This window comes from Tiliqua scincoides, chromosome 4 (genome assembly GCF_035046505.1).
Source record: "Tiliqua scincoides isolate rTilSci1 chromosome 4, rTilSci1.hap2, whole genome shotgun sequence".
NCBI lineage: Eukaryota > Metazoa > Chordata > Lepidosauria > Squamata > Scincidae > Tiliqua > Tiliqua scincoides.
Window position 1 is genome coordinate 117,806,488 of NC_089824.1, and position 20,390 is coordinate 117,826,877.

General features: G+C 42.3%; 2 protein-coding genes across 6 annotated transcripts in view; one reads left to right on the forward strand and one right to left on the reverse strand.

The window, feature by feature from the left end:
• Positions 1–1,962: 1,962 nt before the first annotated feature.
• RNF2 (ring finger protein 2) lies at positions 1,963–19,162 on the forward strand. Of its 5 annotated transcripts, none has more exons than XM_066622799.1 (9): positions 1,963–2,134; positions 3,342–3,499; positions 10,159–10,247; positions 10,371–10,433; positions 10,536–10,696; positions 10,900–11,115; positions 12,216–12,488; positions 12,725–12,896; positions 17,228–19,162. In XM_066622799.1, exons 3-9 carry the CDS (start codon positions 10,161–10,163, stop codon positions 17,327–17,329), a joined length of 1,074 nt encoding a protein of 357 aa, XP_066478896.1. In that variant the 5' UTR covers positions 1,963–2,134; positions 3,342–3,499; positions 10,159–10,160; the 3' UTR covers positions 17,330–19,162. The 5 variants fall into 5 exon arrangements, with proteins under 5 accessions (XP_066478896.1, XP_066478897.1, XP_066478895.1 ...); XM_066622800.1 differs by having other exon boundaries at positions 3,457–3,499; XM_066622798.1 differs by lacking the exon at positions 3,342–3,499.
• The window catches only part of TRMT1L (tRNA methyltransferase 1 like), a 29,573-nt gene continuing 27,555 nt past the window's right edge, over positions 18,373–20,390 (reverse strand). Inside the window, exon 16 of the mRNA XM_066622797.1 lies at positions 18,373–20,351. Coding sequence (XP_066478894.1) covers positions 20,126–20,351 — 226 coding nt within the window. The 3' untranslated portion in view covers positions 18,373–20,125. The remainder of the gene's footprint in view (positions 20,352–20,390) is intronic.

Here is a 20,390-nt window from a genome sequence, read left to right on the forward strand (position 1 = left end):
TTATGATTTACAAAAATATTTATAGTTTGCTTTACAACAAAAAATAGTTCACAAATTATGTACAAAACAAATGCTCTTACCATGAATGCAGGTGCCAGCTCCTTGCTCTTTCAAATAAACAGGATGAACCAGGCATGCTTTAAAAAGCTCACACAGTTGCTTTCCTCAGCAGCTGGGTTTGAGCAAGAATATGGCAGTAGCTGTCCCCCCTTCCTCAGAAGCACTGGAAGACGTGGGCAGCCATGGCCCAGTCCTCTGGCCTCTCACTCTCAGTGAGCATTAAGGGGAATGGAGAACTACTTGGCGTGGTTTAATGGACATTGGGTCAGAGGGTGGTGGTTGGCAAAGTCAGATATGCAGCATCCTTTGTCCATTTGCCACTACCCCCGCAACTTGCTGCTCATAGTGAGCATTTCACTGCCCAATCCTATGCATGTCTACATAGAAGTAAGCCCCATTAATGTCAATGGGGCTTACTCCCAGGAAAGTGTGGTTAGGATTGGGCTGTTAATTGGCATTATCACTATGCTGTCCCTTCTGGGTCTTGTGTGTGTACTATCACTGTAAGCAGGTATGTAGAGGTATGTTCTCTCCCCCCAAATATGGTCATCACTCAGGGCTGGCCCAGGACCTCCTGGTGCCTGAGGGAATGTTCCAAATTCTGCCCCCCTTACTTGGTGATGTCCCAGCCTCTGCTTCTTCACATCCAGGAGTAGAAAGGGAGGGGGCAGAGGGAAGAGTAAACATGGAGGCTATAGCAGACATACCTGTCTAATCCACCACTCTTTTCCTTCACACTTCCTCTTCCTGCCCACCTTGTTTTCTTTTCCTAATCCAGAGAGTGGGAAGAGACACGGCAATAGAGGTGAGTGGGAGAATAAAGGGGGGTGCCTCCATCAATCTGCTGCCTAAGCTACTTCACTCAGTCTCATGGATGGGCCAGCCCTGCTATAGCTACCTCAAATTACATACTGAGACCCCAAGATAGTAGCTATTAAATAGCCCCAGTCCTGCCTTTAAAATAACTAGTGCTTTGGAGCCATATTATCCAAACACAAGGAGTGAGTTTCTGCATTTGGCTCACCACTTTGGGCCCAATCCTATCCAACTTTCCAGCACTGGTGCAACTGAAATGCAGCCCCAAGGTAAGGGAACAAATGTTCTTATGCCTTGAGGGGGCCTCAGTGACTGCCTCCCCATCACACAGTGCAGTGCACACCCCATTGACATGGCTACACCGGTCCTGGAAAATTGGATAGGATTGGGTCCCCAGTTGTCCCAAGCCTGCATCCTTCTAGGGTCGGCTCTGAATGGACCTAAGCTCAAGCTGAGTTGTAAGGGCAGCCATTTTCAACTAGTGTGCCAAGGCACAATGCTGTGCCAGGAATGGCACTGGAGTTTGGGGGGGGGGGGAGATCATTTAATCAGTAGGGCCACTGTGAGATACAGGAGGCTAGACTAGATAAGGGGTGTGGGGGGAGGGGGAGGCAGAGCCTCCCCACTGGAGACCTTCGAAGAGCGCCGCTGCCACCATGTGAGGCACCCAAGCACGCTTTAGTGCGTGGGTTGTGGTGCTTGGATGCCTCACAGGGTGGCAGCGGCGCTCTTCGAAGGTCTCTGGTGGGGAGGCTCTGCCTCACCCGCCCCCAACCCCACTGGACTAGATGGGCTCTTGGCCTGACCCAGCTGGGCTTTCCTTATGTTCCCATGGAAACGGTGTTCCAGGGAGGCTCAGGCTCTGAAACAGGCCCAGCCTGACTGGCGCCCAGCCTCAGAACCCTGAGACATCCGCCTCCTCCAGGCGCGCCTGACACCTGTGGCGAGGGGGAGGGGCGGCGAGGCCACGCCCCCTCGCCGCCCCTCCCCCGCTTAGCTCCTGCCCGGCCTTGGTAGCCATCCATAATCGCCCTCCTCGTCTTCCCAGCGTCCTTTGCGGCGGCGGTTGCTGCCTGGCGCTCGCCATATTGCGTGGCTGTGGGGAGAAGGGGGTCGGGGCAGCCGCGGTCGCCTCGTCTCGCCTCAGCCCTGGCTGCGGGAAGGGGCGGCGGGGGAGGCGACGACGACGACGGGCACGAGAGCCGGGCTGGGGGGAGGGAGCGGGCGAGCAACCGAGAGGGAGCGAGCAACGGGGCCGGTGAGTGGGAGGAGCGGCGGCGGCGGGAGGGGGCGCCTGCTCAGCTGGCGCGTGCGGGGGGAGGGACGCCAAGGGGGAGACCCTCCTCGGTGCTCGAGCCTCAGCCCGGCTCCCCCTCAGAGCTGGCACCCCGAGGCCGTCGGCTTGCGAGTAAGCCCTCTTGAACTCAGTGGGGCTTACTCGCGAGTAAGTAAGGCTGCACACGCCACCCCTCCCGGTGCCCCCTTAGCAGTGCACGCCTCCCACATGTCTTTCCCTCCCTCCCCTTCCGTTCGAGGACCCCGAAGGCTGCTGTGAAGGTTTCTTCCCTACCCCAGTCCTGGTGGCTTCTTCAGCTGTCACGACTGCCCAGGGACGTGTGGTGGGTGGGGAGGCAGGTGAGGCAGAGCCTCCCCACCAGAGTCCTTCGAAATGGCAGTGGCGCCCTGCATGTGGGTTGCTTGGGTGCGTTTAATTTAAAGGGATGTCTTGGAGCGCTCTCGCAGGATATATGGAAAATCTGGGACGTTCCTGCATGGAGTCTTCAGGGGACATGCGCTGCATGACCAGAGGACATCCACTAATATTGAGTGTTGGGAGAGTTAGGACAGACAAAAGAAAGTATTTCTTTATGCAGCATGGAATTAGTCTGTAGAACTCCTTGCCACAGAATGTGGTGATGGCATCTGGCCTGGATGCCTTTAAAAGTGGACAAATTTTTGGAGGAAAAGTCCATCACAGGTTACAAGCCGTGATGGTATGTGCAACCTCCTGATTTTAGAGGTAGGCTATCTTAGAATGCCAGATTTAAGGGAGGGCACCAGGATGCAGTTCTTCTGTTGTCTTGTGCACTCTCTAAGGTATCTGGTGGGCCACTGTGAAATACAGGATGCTGGACTAGATGGGCTTTTGACCTGATCCAGTCAGACGTTTCTTATGTTCTTATGAGTCTTTATGGAGCTTCCTAGGACACCTCCAGTGTGTTTGCTATATTTAATATGCTGCTGATGCTGTTCATGTGTATGGGCTTGTCAGAAAAGTAAAACAACTTATTGAGATGGTACTGGTCTGCATTTCTTTTATAATACAGATTTAGGGTCAAACTAGATGAAGTTAGCAAGAAATCCATGCAGTTTACTGTGGTTCTTTTGTCAGCTTAAAAGCAGATGGGAGCTAGGGGAGACCCCTCACCAAATGCCCTTGTAAAACTGCTATTTATGCCATATAGGTACTATATGGGTCATTGCTTCTGATAAAGAGACACAACAGAATTGCCTGACCTTGGAGGAAGATGTATGTTGTTTTTCTATAGGAGTCACATCTTTTTACTTGCCTCCTTTCAGTCAAGAGACATGTCCTGTTAAGTGACTCATGGAGAGGGAGCAGGTGGGTTTCTCACAGATCTGGTACTTGTTATACTCCATGTAAATTTTTTCAGTCTTAAAAGTGAAGTGTTCTCCCATCTTAATTCAGAAGAAAAATGTGTCTGTTACCAGAAACTTGTAAATGACAGATAAGCACATATACAACTCATTCATCCAGTAAGAGGCAATAGTGTAAGTTTTCCAGTAAAACAGGCAGTTTAATATTTCAACATAGTTAATATTTATTTATTTAACATTATTCTGTGACTAAATTTTACAGGTTGTGCCTGCATATCTGCAGATTTGGGCCCCATGGTTTTACCTCACCACTGGTCCCGAACCCGCGGATTTGTCTGACCTATAATCCTCTAAACCAGTGTTTCTCAAGCTGTGGATGGGGACCCACTAGGTGGGTTGCAGGCCAATTTCAGGTGGGTCCCCGTTCATTTCAGTATTTTCAATATATTAGACTTGATGCTCCCATGGTATGTGACTGCATTTGGGGAAATGTTACAGACCTGTACTTTTAACAAGCTACTATGTATATTCTTTTAACAATGATAGTCAATGGGATTTACTCATAGGTAAGTGTGGGTAGGATTGCAGCCTAGGATTGTTAAAAAATTTTCTGCTTGATGGTGTCACTTCCAGTCATGAGATCACTTCTGGTGGGTCCTGACAGATTGTCATTCTAAAATGTGGGTCCAGGCACTAAATGTGTAAGAGCCACTGCTCTAAATGCAACCAGAGCTGTTCTCTGATCATATTTGGAGGCCCTTCAGAGGGCCTGTGAGGCCATGCGTGGCCTCCCCAACTCTCAGGAGGCCTTCTGAGGCATCCAGAAAGCTGAAAACCAGAGTTTCCAGTTGTGTTTAGAGGGTTAGTATGCCCTGACTTGTGGATTTGATTAACTGCAAGTTTCAGCATTCATGGGGGTTCCGGGAACAGAACCCTTGCACATGTCAAGGCATAACTGTATTCCAAAACCTAATATGAGTGCTGCTGATCTTTTGTCATTTAATGGATTAAATGGTGTTTGGTTTTTCTTCTGCTGTTCTGTTTTATTGTTTTAATTCTGTCTAATGTACGTCACCTTTTTTTAAACAGAAAGGCAATTTATTGTCTCTATTAAAAATGCTTTGATCATACTAAAGCTTATTAAAATAGGGCTCAACAAATCCCAGGTGCCAGGTCTCCATGGCATTTAGAAATTTCATGTGGTCCCTAGTATTTTTTATAATGATTAACTTCTTAAGTTATTGTAATAGTGAAACATAAACAGCAGTGATTGCGCCACTTACCTACTCATTTCAGGTAGTGCAGTGGTTCTCACACATTTAGCACCAGGACCCACTTTTTAGAATGAGAATCTGTCAGGACCCCCCCCCCCCGAATGTGACATCATCAAGCAGGAACATTTGTAACAACCCTAGGCTGCAATCCTACCCATACTTACCCAGGAGTAAGTCCTATTTTACTATCATTGTTAAAACTACATACATAGTAGCTTGTTAAAAGTAAGGTCTGTAACATTTCCCCAAATGCAGTCACATACCAGTCTTATATTAAAAATATTGAAATGAATGGGGACTCACCTGAAATTGGCTCGCAATCTACCTAGTAGGTCCCGACCCACAGTTTGAGAAACACTGAGGTAGTGAATTGAATTGCCAAATTCTTCCTTTAGTGACATTTGTGATTGTGGTTGGTGGGCATTTCATTTGCCTGTATCGTGAAGCAAGGAGCACAATGATTGGCTTGTGTAAGGATTTGAAATTCTGTGTAAGTGCACAGACGTGTGACAAATTACTCTTATAGTTGTGAGGTTGTGTTTGCGTTGTGAGGTATTTTATTAGCAAATATCAAAAATGATGTGCAGTGAGAGACAAAATGCAAGCAATCACAGAAATCAGTGTATATAGCACACTTGTCATTTTACATAATTGTATGACATAAAGTCATTCATAAACATTTATCCATGATTGTTTACATGTAAGATCTAATTTATACCACTCAGTGGTGGCATCTGAGGTTTTTTTTAAACTTATTTTTATCATCAAACTGACAAGTTTGCCTAGGTCCTACATTTTTGATCTGGCTCCTAGATCCAAAGAAAATTTTCCAAGCCCTGTGCTTAAAAAAGTTGACATAATCTTACTTTCCCTTCTTGTGGCTATTGCTGTGTTTTAATAAAATGATGCTTTAAAACATGTACTGAAGAGAAATTTGCCACTTCCATAGGCTCTGCAGTGTATAACAAAGAACAACTTGTGTGTCTGAAAAAATTACATTTTCCTTCCTGCTCCAGACTGCATTTAAACATGATGCAGATGTGGTTCTGTCATTTTGTTCTCTCCATATGTTAAATATTGTCCAGAGTGAAATTAGATTAAAAGTCTGTGTTAAACGAAGCAAAAATAGGAGTGCAAATCCTAGATGAAATAGCCTGCAATAGACATCTATACAATAGACATTTATCCAACTGTTTTGAATTGGTCAAGAGAAATAGGTGAATCAGTATTGAGTGACTTGCTACTGTTCACATTTAGCTTCTGCATCTGTTGGAAAACAGGTATCTGTGTTTGACTGAGTAGGTCAGGTTAGTAGGCCAGCTGATTAAGCTCATGAATGGATGATGAATGAAAACAAAAGAAGCATTCAAATAAATTCAGTACTTTTGCTGGAGTTACCACTGAATGTTGTCCTGAAATGAAACTCATAGTGAAGGTTCTCTGTGGATGAAAAGTCCCAAGGAATTTTAAGAGAAGACTGAATAAATTTGGGCATACTTGTTATGGGGGTGGGGGTTGCACATTCCTACTTGTGAAAGTTTGACTTGTGAAAGCTTAATATAGCTGTGAAAAAGAGTTCTTGAACTTCTTATTTTTTGTATGTGAGGTTTGTTATACATTAAGTCTGCCGTACGCGAATTCCACTCTCTCAACTTGACATGCCTCAGCAGCTTGTTAGGATAAAAAAGACACGCACACATGCTAACCTGAACTCCTTGAAAGAAGGCCAGTAATAAAAGCTAAGAGTCATCCATAAGAATACATTTTGTACGTGGAAGCAATTTTTATGCATAATATGTGTGTGGCCACATGTCATAAATTATGCTTTCCACAGGTACACATTGTAGTTTTCCCTCTTTAAAATGTACAGAAGTGGGGGCTGGATCCTTTCTCTTTTGCCACTTACATATCTTCTGAAAGCAATGAGTACCACTTATACATGTGGATGCCCTTTACTGCTGGTATGCAAGTTGATTATTTATCTAGAATTGATCTTGAGCTCAGAACATTATAAGTGACCCTAAAACAAAATTATTGTGACTACATGTCCTGTAATAGGACTGAGTATTTTAATAGGAAACGGAGTACAACATGTTTATACTTTTCTAGAAGGGAAAGAATTAAAAAACAAAAAAACATGCCACAGACAGTACCTCAGTATTGCTTTTTTGGACCTTGGCACCAGTCACCACAGCGAGAGATATGTCTGTATTGGGCTTTTTCAGGCCCAGTCAGAGGCACATATTCAGCACATGTGGCTCCTTGAGCTAATGCAGTGTCTTTCAACCACTTGCACAGTTCTTTAGTTTTGGTAATTGCACTTGGCTTGTTGCTTGGCATGTGTTCAGATCTTACCTTCCCAATTCTGGGAGTCATTGTGGGTTTGGGTTGCTTTTATCATAGGGGATTGCTCTATAAGTGGTTCTTAGTCATTAGGGCTAAATGCAGTGATTCTCATACCGTGGGTTAGGATCCGCTAGGTGGGTCACGAGCCAACTTCAGGTGGGTCCATTTTTAATATATTAGACTTGATACTGCCATGGCATGTGACTGCATTTGGGGAAATGTTACAGACGTGTAGTTTTAACAAGCTACTATGTATATTCTTCTAACAATTATAGTCAGTGGGACTTACTCCTGAGTGAGAGTGGGTCGGATTGCAACCTAGGTTTGTTAAAAAAATTCTTGCTTGATGATGTCATTTCTGGTCAGGACATCACTTCTGGTGGGTTCTGACAGATTCTCATTCTAAAAAGTGGGTCCCAGTGCTAAATGTGTGAGAACCACTGGCTAAATGGAACCTCCATGTTCAGAGTTCATATGCATCTGAACACCAAATGCTGGGGACAAATAGGGAAGAGCTATTTTCTTCTTGTCCTGTTTGAAAACTTTCTAGAGGCATCCATTTGGCTGTAGTTGGAACACTTCACTAGATGTGCCTTTAGCAGAGTTCTGTTGATGTTTTTGGCCTGTCTTGGTGTCTGTAGTCCAAAAGTATGACAACTGGAGACAATAGTGTTTGCGCTGTCTCATATGCAATGTTGATGAGGGAGAGAGGAGATTCTCCTTTATTTCATTATATTGTACTACATGGTATCCATGGATGTGGTGGGGGCATACTCAGCTATCTAGTCTAGTTAACATGTATAGAAGAACAGCACAGCAAGAAACATGCTTACTTCAGATTTTAGATTTGTATTCCATTCTTCTTGCAGGTTCCACAGTTCACAGCATTAATCTCACAGTGGTCTGTGAGGCTGGGTTAGGCTGAGAGATGATTTGTCCAAAACTATGTAGAGAACTTCATAACTGAGCAGGGACTTGAAGCGGGACTTCTCAATTTTCTACCCAACAGTAGCCCATTCACCACACTGGTGTACTTAAATTGCAGCTCTCTAGGAGCTGAAACACCTGGTTCCAATGGAAAATAATTTGGAAAAGCATGACAAGTTTGCATTTGATGCTGCTATTTGATGTCACTGAGATGTGTTACTGTGCAGACTTGGAGTACACTTTTTGTAACCCACACATCAGCAGAAACAACATTTTTCTCCAATCCCAGACTTTCAGAGAGTTAATTAGGCTGTGTCAGATCATGAATATCATGTATGCTTCGGCCAAAGGGAATGAAAAATATACAAGATTATTTTTGCCTGAGTACTAGATTAGATACTTGCTTAACAAATGTAATAGAAAAGTTCTGTAGTAGGGATATGTAGGGAGTCTTTTTTAAAAAACAAAAGGGCGATTAATTTTCCTTAATAGAATGCACTCATGCTATCTAGAAAGTTTTTTACTTTTGAATTTTCTTTCACATGCGCGCACACACATAGGAACCCCCCTCCCCAAAAGAAAGGATTGCTTGAGTATCTGTTAATGGAGTAGAATTGTGTAGTGCATGTGACCAGTTCAACTGAGTGATTGCCTGCTAACTCATAAGTCTGCTTCATCTCAAACCATATTACTCAAAACAGTTCAGATGCAGTGACAAACTATGGTTTGAGTAAACTGGGAAGTAATTAAGCAGAAGGGGCAGGGGAAGCATGCACACATAGTGCTTGTTCAGAATGTTCAAACTGTAGTTTAGAGGATCATCTGAATCCAGCCATTAAAGTTTGTCTTTGTCATCAACATTTGTCCCAAAGCAGGTCTTCAGACTTTGAAGACATATATGTTAACCTTGGTTTAGTTACAGCATAATTCAAGTTCATTGGCACACAACTAAACAGTTTCATTTTATTATGCTTATGTTCTACACAGTTTAGCGGTGTAGTGATTCAGGAAGAGAAAGCATACATGTGTGATGTTATACCTCTGAATATTTACAGTATAGTTGTAATTGTAGCTGAGGTCTTCAAAGGTACTTCACCTGTAGTAGTTCTAAGGATTTATTGTTCCATCAATCTCCATATATTTGCCTGTTTCCTCATGAAAATCTTTCTTGAATTCTAGCCTCTGGTCTCTATGAATCATCACATCCTCTTGCTCCTGATCTGAGTGCCTTTTTTGTTGGCACTCTATTGTATACGTATAATGTTCATCTTTTAATTTCCCCTGGACAATGAAAGCATATGCATCAAGGCAGCACTTGAAAGAAAAGAGAATCCTTTTTATGGTTGTTACATTAAAGATGTAGCTCACAAGCACAGCCCTAGACTATTCCAAACAATACAACACACTTTAAGTATTGTCCTTGCTGAACAAGCTATCAGTTACAGCACTGGGAGTAGATAATACTAAGGACTTCTTGAATAATGAATTCATGACCACTATTAATCCATATTAGGATTAATAGTGGTCAAGAATTCATTTTTTTGACACTGCAATTTAAAGAGCATTGATAGATGTAGCATCATTTTATAAATCTTTGCTGTCAAACTTTTTATAAGTAAGCTTTGTCCAAATAGATGTTGTATATTTACATATTATATTATGTGAGTAAAATGTGAGGCTCAAATAAACTGACTGTAAACATGGGGGAAAGGCTATTGTGATGGCACAGTGTCAAAAGCTCCACTCATGGCAAAGAGGAGGCCATCTTCTGTTATGTTTTTGTGGCATTTTCATAACTGTCCACTGTTGGTAGTAATTACTGTCCTTGTTGCATTATAGAATAAAAGCACTGGAAAAATGTAGAGCTTCTTGAGGAAGGCATGTCAGATTGGAGCTGAACTAAAAACCTTGCAGATGGTTCCCACAACTTTTAAAGCAGCCTATCCCTTGAGATGACAGTTTCATGGGGATTCTAGTGCATGGAGCCTTCCTATTTACCCCACTGTAATTGCCAAATTGAAAAAATGGTGTTTGAATCCATCCTAAGATGCTGTTTCTGTGAAGCCCAACTTGCACTGCCTATTAAAATAGTTTGTTTTGATGTGTGTCTTTTTAGCCATGTCTCAAGTTGTGCAAACAAATGGAACACAGCCTTTAAGCAAAACATGGGAGCTCAGCTTGTATGAACTTCAGAGAACACCTCAGGTACTGCAGAGTTTTCATCATAACATTATGTAGGGGTTTCCACCTTATTTTGAATATGACATCTCCACTCCACCTCACCCCCCCCCCCCCGGAAAATAATTAATCTCTAATTTTCTGTCTCAGATGGTCCAAAACCACTTGCATCTCAGATTTGCTCTGCAAGAAGTAAATAGAGCAGATAGCCTTGTAAGAGGAAATGTTTTTTCACTTTGTGGTACTTTTAAAATAGAATTTTAAACTTGACTAGGAAATGATTGTCTGAGAGCTTAATTTTTACTTTATCCTTAGGAAGCAATAACAGATGGCCTAGAAATAGTGGTGTCACCTCGAAGCCTCCATAGTGAGCTGATGTGTCCCATTTGTTTGGATATGCTGAAAAACACCATGACTACTAAGGAATGTCTACATCGTTTTTGTGCTGACTGTATCATTACAGCCCTCAGAAGTGGGTAAGGAAAAAGCTTTGGATGCTTGGATCCTGAGATGTCCAAAATGGGTACAGACAGAAGCCAAATCTGAAAAGGTTGGGTTGACCTTATTTTGAGAAGAAGCAGCCCAGAAATTGGTTCACACAACAAACTCCTAGATTACAAAAGCATGGTGGGAAGAGCATGCTGGTAAAATTGGTTTTCTCTTCTCTTTTTATTCTTAGAAACAAAGAATGCCCTACTTGTCGTAAAAAACTTGTTTCTAAAAGATCGCTGAGACCAGACCCAAACTTTGATGCCCTTATCAGCAAAATTTATCCAAGTCGTGATGAATATGAAGCTCATCAGGAAAGAGTCCTTGCAAGGATAAGCAAGCACAACAACCAGCAAGCTCTGAGCCACAGCATTGAGGAAGGCCTGAAAATTCAGGCCCTAAACAGGTAGGTTCTGGAGTTAAAAGTGGGAGGATATCTGGGTGGTAGAATGGATCCCAAGTTTGGTAGAATGGGTCCCAAGTTTTTTCCAGCTAAAAACAATTTTGAGTAGCAGGGTTGGGAGAGTTGCTGCTGGTTAGAGTAGACAATACTGGGCTAGACCAACCAGTGTTCTTACTCCATGAAAGGCAGCTTCATGTTTTGATTACCTTCATGTGTGAAAGGCAAAATCCATGAATAAGTTCCTTTTATATTTTCTTCTGTTAAGTATAAAATGACAGGCTATGTAAAATTATGATTCTTGCCATAAGTGAATCATAAGTGATTCTTGCAAAAGTGAAGCTAGATACTGAATCACTGTATCTAGCTTCACTTTAGCCATTGCAAGGAACACATTTTATGTGTAAAAATGACACATTTAGGCTGTAATCCTAACCTTTCCTGTGAGTAAGCCCCATTGAACAAAATAGGACTTACTTCTGAATAGACCTGGTTAGGATTGTGCCCACAGTGCCTTAAAGGGTATGTGGACTTCATCCTGATAATGTACCATCTTGTACAGAGATCTAAAGGCCTGAAAAAGAACTGGGGAAATGTTTTTTAAAGTATTATTTTGTTTTATTTCTCCAATTTTAATTGACCTGCTGCAATGTCAACCGAGTCTTTGTTTGGTCTCTGATCATGTGTAGACCATGTTTCAGATCTTTGGGTTTTATTAAAGTGCATGCTGATTGTCTCTCTAATTTCTATGCATGTTTGGGGCCCTGTACTTCATGTAAAAACAACACAACAACAAAGGTCTTGTGAGCACCTTTTAAAGACCTAACATTTTATTTTAGCATAAGTTTTTATGGCCTAGAATCTGTTTCATTAGACACATTAAGGCCTCTAGTCAATGAAGCTTATGCTAAAATAAATTTGTTCGTCTTTATGGTGCCAGAAGACCCTCTTGCTGTCTTACTGTAACAAACACAGCTAACCCTTTGAAAGTTGAATTTAATATAAAGACTGGTGGGTGTAGCATGCCTGTGTTAGCAAGTGCCTGACTATGAAAAATGGCCAAAGAGCTTGCATGATCTTATGAACATTTTGTGTTTACTTATTAGGTTACAGAGGGGCAAGAAGCAACAAATAGAGAATGGTAGTGGAGCAGAAGACAATGGTGACAGCTCACACTGTAGCAATGCTTCAACTCACAGCAATCAGGAAGCGGGGCCAAGTAACAAAAGGACCAAGACATCTGATGATTCTGGGCTAGAACTGGACAATAACAATACAACCGTTGCTATAGACCCAGTATTGGATGGTGCAAGTGAAATAGAACTTGTTTTCAGACCCCATCCTACACTCATGGAAAATGATGACAGTGCACAGACAAGGTAAGTAACAGTTCTTATTTTAGAAACCACATGGTGCACATTGGTGTGCTAGGTCTCCTAAAGTGTTTTGTGCTATGCATTTTCTACATGTGCACTCTCCAAGATAAAGAGAATTTCCAGGTTGCTGTTCTTGACTGATGGCTTAGCTTGCTTTGCTTATGAACTTTTAAATTCCACAATTGTATTTTCTGATCCAGAATAAGTAATGGCATGGATTGTCTTTGTTCCTGATTAAGGTACATAAAGACCTCTGGCAATGCCACAGTTGATCATCTGTCAAAGTACCTAGCTGTGAGACTGGCTTTGGAAGAACTCCGGAGCAAAGGAGAGTCAAATCAGATGAATCTTGAAACAGCCAGTGAGAAGCAGTACACGATTTATATTGCTACAGCTAATGGCCAATTCACTGTGAGTAACTGACTGGGAAGAATTGAAGTACTACTTATTGTTATTATACTATAAAGTGTTTAAGAATATTGATATTGCTTTTAAACAAAAAGTAATACTATTTCAAACTTGAAGTGAGTTCAGGATACAAATGTAATTGCTAGAATCTGGCCTTGTAGCCTGTTATCTTTCTGAAATTATGGCATCTTTTTAAATGTTGCATAAGATCATCTAGTCCCTGGACAGCTTAAACATGCAGTCTCTTCCTCCTAGAGCCACAGAAGCATGTGGATAGTGTTTCTAGTATCCATGGGCCAAATGCCTGTGCTCCCTATAATATCCCTACTTCCTGCTCCTACAAGCTTCTTTCTCCACTATGTTGAACAAGTTTCACAAGCTCTTTTGAGATGTACCTGTATGATACATTTATTTTGTCATATTAAGCCATTTCTACCCAATGTTGCATAAACACAACAGGACCAAATATGTACACCTGTTGGCTGGGCAAAAATGGGTTAACACACTTGAACTTAATGTGTGGTGGCTGTCTTGATGTGAAAAAACCACAGGTGAAATTGGCTTAATAAAACTATTTTTACTCTTGCAGTTTATATTGCAGGATTTGAGACTTCTGGCATAAGGCAAAATTCTTAACAGCCTTATCTAACAACCCCTGAATGTTGTACAACTGAAGGTTTAAGAACCATAAGAAATGATGCTTGTCCTCTGTGGCCATATATTTTTGTAAACTGATGGAACTATGCCAGTCACTGGCTATATGTTCTTCCTAAATTGTGGTCCTTCCTCCCCCCCTCCCTTTTTTTGACAGCATAGTACGTGATAGGTTTGGAAAAACTTGTAGCCCAGAATTAGATATCTTTCTCTCACGGAACTTACTTGTTCCTCACAAAGCTGAAACCTCAAGCTAGATGATATGGGGTGGGAGGAAGTGCTTGGCAGAACATGATGCTTGTGACTCTGATAATTGTTCTCATTTTTTTCCACCTACCAATCGGCTGCCTGTCTTGCCACAACTCCTCCCCACTGGGTATTGTGCCCGCTTAAGGCTGGTTAGTTTCCTTGTTTAACTCACAAGTGCAGTAAGCAAAAGTCAGAGTCCAGTTCCAGTCTACAGATTCCAAATAAGCCAGTCAAATCAGTCAGAGTATCCAAGTCAAAGTCCAAAGTCAATATGCTGGGTCACAGTCCAGGGTCAGATTCCAGGTAAGCCAGTTAGTCAGTGCAAGGTGCCAAATCAGAGTCCAGAAACAATAAGCCAGGTCACAGTACAAGGTCAGATTCCAAAGTCAATACACCCAGTCAGTCTTCTCTCCTACCTCCAACCTGCATTCCTACAACCCACACCCTTCCTGCCTCAGGTGCTCCTTATATCCCTGAGGGCCCTATTGCCTTCAAGTGGCTGCGGCTGTGCAGCACACTCTGCTGGATGCCCAGGCCTTATCCTTAAAGGGGCCACTGCTGACACCACAGCTACCTCCTTGCCAGATCTTCCGCAATTCCAATACACTGCCCCAATATCTAGGAAACTTCTGACACTTTGACAAGACTTTACTCCATGTCCTTATCAAAAAAGTTAAAAGGACTTTGGATACATGTGAGAGAGATCTACAGTGTTGATGAGGGTAAAAATTCCTTAGTCAGCTTCTTAGCTTTAATATAATTCCTGCTCAAGGAAAGGAATTGTAAGTTGTTTCTAGCCCTAGTTAGTAGGGTAATCTGGAAAGACATACACTGCTCAAAACAATAAAGGGAACACTTAAACAACACATCCGAGATATGAATGAACGAAATATTCCTATTGTTCCTGACATAGTTGAATGTGCTGACAACAAAATCACACTACAATCATCAATGGAAATCACATTTATTAACCCATGGAGGTCTGGGTTTGGTGTCATACTCAAAATTGAAGTGGAAAAACACACTACAGGCTGATCCAACTTCGATGTAATGTCCATAAAGCAAGTCAAAATGAGGATCAGTGTGTGTGGCCTCCACGTGCCTGTATGACCTCCCTACAACGCCTGGGCATGCTCCTGATGAGGTGGCGGATAGTCTCCTGAGGGATCGCCTCCCAGACCTGGACTAAAGCATCCGCCAACTCCTGGACAGTCTGTGGTGCAACGTGGCGCTGGTGGATGGAGCGAGACATGATGTCCCAGATGTGCTCAATTAGATTCAGGTTTGGGGAACGGGCGGGCCAATCCATAGCATCAATGCCTTCATCTTGCAGGAACTGCTGACACACTCCAGCCACATGAGGTCTAGCATTGTCCTGCATTAGGAGGAACCCAGGGCCAACTGCGCCAGCATATGGTCTCACAAGGGGTCTGAGGATCTCATCTCGGTACCTAATGGCAGTCAGGCTACCTCTGGCGAGCACATAGAGGGCTGTGCGGCCCCCCAAAGAAATGCCACCCCACACCATTACTGACCCACTGCCAAACCGGTCATGCTGGAGGATGTTGCAGGCAGCAGAACGTTCTCCCTGCCGTCTCCAGACTCTTGTCACGTCTGTCACATGTGCTCAGTGTGAACCTGCTTTCATCTGTGAAGAGCACAGGGTGCCAGTGGCAAGGTTGCCAATCTTGGTGTTCTCTGGCAAATGCCAAACGTCCTGCACGGTGTCGGGCTGTCAGCACAACCCCCACCTGCGGACGTCGGGCCCTCATACCACCCTCATGGAGTCTGTTTCTGACCGTTTGAGCAGACACATGCACATTTGTGGCCTGCTGGAGGTCATTTTGCAGGGCTCTGGCAGTGCTTCTCCTGTTCCTCCAGGCACGAAGGCGGAGGTAGCGGTCCTGATGCTGGGTTGTTGCCCTCCTACGGCCTCCTCCACGTCTCCTGGTGTACTGGCCTGTCTCCTGGTAGCGCCTCCATGCTCTGGACACTACACTGACAGACACAGCAAACCTTCTTGCCACAGCTCGCATTGATGTGCCATCCTGGATGAGCTGCACTACCTGAGCCACTTGTGTGGGTTGCAGACTCCGCCTCATGCTGCCACTAGAGTGACAGCACCGCCAGCATTCAAAGGTCACCCAAACATCAGCCAGAAAGCATAGGGGCTTCGAAGTGGTCTGTAGTCACCACCTGCAGAACCACTCCTTTATTGAGGGTCTTGTTACTTGCCTATGATTTCCACCTGCTGTCTACTCCATTTGTGCAACAGCATGTGAACTTGATTGTCAATCTGTGTGGCTTCCTAGGTGGACAGTTTGATTTCACAGAAGTGTGATTGACTTGGAGTGACATTGTGTTGTTTAAGTGTTCCCTTTATTGTTTTGAGCAGTGTATTTTGATTGGTATCCTGACTAGTACTTCTTGTTCATTGGGAGCTCCCTCTATAAACAGAAGGAGTGTTTTGCTTGTGCAGGAATTCTTCCTTTTATTCATGGAGGGAGCTTCTGTTTGTAGGGAGAACTCCTGACAGTGGAAACACTAGTCAGGATACCTGCCCCTTTCTGTGTGAAATGTTGGGAAGAAGAGCAGGCACAACCTGAAAGCTTTTTAAAAAAATGCCTGATACCTCTTGGTTCAAGCATTGGGGTTTCCCCTCAAACTTTGAGTGTTAGAACCTGATCTGTTACCATAAAAGTATGTTAAGATATCACCATACAAGTATGCAAAGATCAGAAACTAAAGACCTCTTTATCTGGACTGTTATTGGTACAGGTTTGGAGTTCTGTTTAATTCTGTTTTTAACCCATTTCTACCCAGCCCACAGGTGTACACATTTGATCCCTGCTGCATATATGGGCATCCCTTTGGCAGAAAGGGCTTAACTGAGTACTTTTGCTATCTAGAGTGCTGAGTTAAACTTCAGCTGCATTCCACAAGTGTATGATTTTTTTAATATAGTGCTTTTCAGTTCACAAAAGTGATTTACTCAGTTCCCTGTCGCAGGAGGACTTGCAATCTAAAAAAGATGCTGAAGCAAAGCAAACCACCATTAGAAAAGATGCTATGTTGGAGTGAAGGACAGTTGCTTTCCCCCTGCTAAAAGAGAGGACTGTTACTTTTAAAGATGCCCCCTTGCTAAATTAGCAGGCAGAGATAGCTTCCTGCTATGCTTCATACTATGCTAGCAAGAATAACTATAAAAACATAGACTTGTATGGACAGTAAAGAATCCTCACCCTTGTGTGTGAAGCTACTTCTTGGGAGTGGAGCTGACATCTGGTTTATATTAGACTATTTATAGATTGCTGTGACTAAGTGCTCTGGCATCCTGATTCTGTTGCAGACTGTGGTATCGGAACAGGGTAGCTTTCTAGCTATGTATTCAATGGCAGTAACTTTGGCATTAATTTTGTCTCTTTTTTTAGGTGTTAAATGGCTCCTTTTCCTTAGAGCTGGTCAGTGAAAAGTACTGGAAAGTGAATAAACCCATGGAACTCTACTATGCACCTACAAAGGAACACAAATAAGCCTAAGTAAGGCTTTGAGTTGGAACTGTAATTTGATTTTATAGCTCTAGTTTACTTTCAATAAGTGAAGCACCATCCTCTACATCATGGACAACTATTGAAACGGATTTCTTGAAGAATATCCATATTAATAATTAGACAGTATTGTGTGATATTTAACTTATTTTTTTCCCTTGCAGACTGAAAAATCCATACATTCCATTGTTGCTTTCAAATGTGCTTTTTTGATTTGGTGGTTCTTGTTTCATTCGCATGATATTAGAAGCAGCAAAGTTTTCTATGGGGTGTGTCCATGCTGGTGGGCATTGCATTGGCAGAGTTATAGTAGTATCTTGATAAGTGTTGACAAGAAGCAGCAGGAATGTTTGGGACCTAACAAGCTCTCTTGAACTATAACAGTGTTGGAGCATATGGTTATAAAGTTAGTTTTTACTGGCAACTGACTACTTTTGATGCTAAAGAAATGGTTGATGTTGCGGGCTGTTGAGACAGTAGTTGAACACTTAAGCATTCAAGTGCCCAGGTAGGGAGTCCTATCTGTAAATAAAAAGCCCAGTGTACATATAGTTCTGGCTGTTTTATAATTGGGAGCCAGCCTTGGGAACACAAACTTTTTTCCCCTCTTCACAAAATTCAAGGTAAACCACTATGACCTGAAACCTACTCTAGATTATGGTTAAGAGAATCCTAGTTATATCTGTATACTGCTTAATAATAGTTAAAAAGTGAGGGGGAAATTTGGTCTGGAAAGAAAAAGCATGTTTCTCAGGTAGCTATACAAATTTTGTTAACTGGTTGATGAAGAGCTAGTATTTCACCTCTTTTTGGCCCATTGAAGAAACACTAGTATAAGTACATTTTAAAAATCAATCTCGGCTGCTTGCTTAAGTAACTTTAGTAGCCAGCACCTAATTAAATAAGCAAAGCAGTGTTGCATTCCCTATACCACCTGCAAATTTTGAATCTGTGGGATTCTTTATATAGAATGTAGAAAAAGACTCCCACCACACTTCCTTGCACAAAAAAGTTCATTGAGAGTAAACTTCTTCAAAAATATCTTTAATATTTTTCAGCCAGCTTAATACACATGTGGCACTTAAGAGGAAAAGTATTGACTTTAACAAGTGTGTTAAGGCCTTAGTTCATAACAGATTTAAAATTTTGAACTCAACAATCGGTTGTTGTATATTCTTGGACAATGTAGTAATTGGTTTTATTGAGCTATTGTGTATTATTCTTTCTGATGCTATTTTCACCCAGTAAGGCTGCAGATATAACAGGGATTCCCTTCAGTACCATAAGATGTGTCTTTGCCATTTGGTATTGAGGTAGGGATGGAAATAAATGTGTTCAAACGTCACCTTGATTACTTCAAGTTCTGTAGAAAATTGTTGTATACTACTCCTTTTGAGGACTTGTCCTATATCAGATATTCCTAAATTATGGTAGCAGTTTGTGCTATGAAGGTTACAATAACTAAAAGGCTAGGGTGGGGAGGGAAGCTATACCATGCCTGTTTGGTTTTATTCAGTACTTCTGGTGTAATGTACAACTTGTATAGCTTACTAGTGCATGTCCACTAAATATAATCAGGTTACTCTTTTTGTGAAAAATGCTTTTGTACGGGCAAACGCTGCAGTAGAACAAATCTGCATTGTGATTTATTCAAGATAATGTTTAGCCCTGTAAACAGATGTCTAAAAGCTTATCTACCTAGGGTGCATGGTGTTCCCAACTTAGTGTGGGATAATGTGAATTTTTACTTCTATGTTACAGTGAATTTACTGAATATTTATATTTACTTAAATACATAAAGTAGCTGTTTTAATCAAACTATTAATCGCACTGTGAATTTTTACTATTATGACCAGTCACAGATATTTGAGAACTAGTTACAGGCCTATGTGTTACTGATACACCTGTTAAGTCTAGCATTTTGGTCTGGTTGTGAGTGACAAGCATGAGGCAAGTCTGCCCTGGGGAATTTCATTCATATATATATATGCACATACACACTCTTTAAAAGGTGTCCCAAGGAAGGAATATATTCTGAGGTAGGCAGTACCTTCCTCTCCAGCCAGTCCCCTGTAAGTGTGTCCTTGAACTCTCCCCTGGATTGTTGGGGGTAACTGCACCAATTGCAGTTGTGTGGGAATTCAGAGCTGTTTTGTTTGACTATGGGTGACTAAACTGTTTCATTCTGCTTCTAATGCTATTAATATTCAGTTGTCCTCTATAGTTCCATGCACAATAGACGCCTGTATGAAAAAAATCTCTGCAAAATGATGAAGCTGTAGTTTGCAAACACCAGCAGACTATAAACAATGGTTGGTCAGGAGTGTTTAAACACAAATATACTTTGTAAGAGTACTCCTACTCAGGACTTTACTTGATATACACTAGAGCTGTGATTCTCAAAATACTTTTAAGAGGCATTAGTCACTGCTAGCTTCCACAGAAGTAAGAATGCTTTATTGGTAGAGTTCAGCTATTTACTTGCTACCCCCAACTTCCTTGTTTTGTTAATATAATACATCTGAACAATATAATACATCTGAACAAGGTATTACAAGGATGCGAAGTTTAGGGTAATTACAGAATAGTCTAACAAACTTTAAATCACTTGTAGTTGCATAACTTGACCATTCTTCTTTGGTTTTAAACATGTTCTGAAACAGTGAAGAGTTTAGCAGTCAAATGTATACTTCCTATGCCTCTGGGGACTGTTGGCTCAGTTGTACCTTTCAACATTCTTCAATTTAAAAAAAGTCACAACTTATTGCCAGAAGTGGTGTTTTATATGCCTTCTTCTGCAAAGTCACCATCAGCTCCTGGTTGGAAAGTCTCAGAAGTTTGCAGAGAGCCTTCAGACTGACCTCCTGTGTACGTAGGAGTGCTGTGCTTCACAAGAATAGATTTAAACTGCATCAAGGGGGCATTTGTGCGGACACCCATAGGATCAAAATGAGTCCGGCTTACTCTATAGCCAGCTTGTGAGAGATGATTCAAGAACTTATTTAACCTGAAAAAATTAAACAAAATAAATGCTTTACTCATTCAC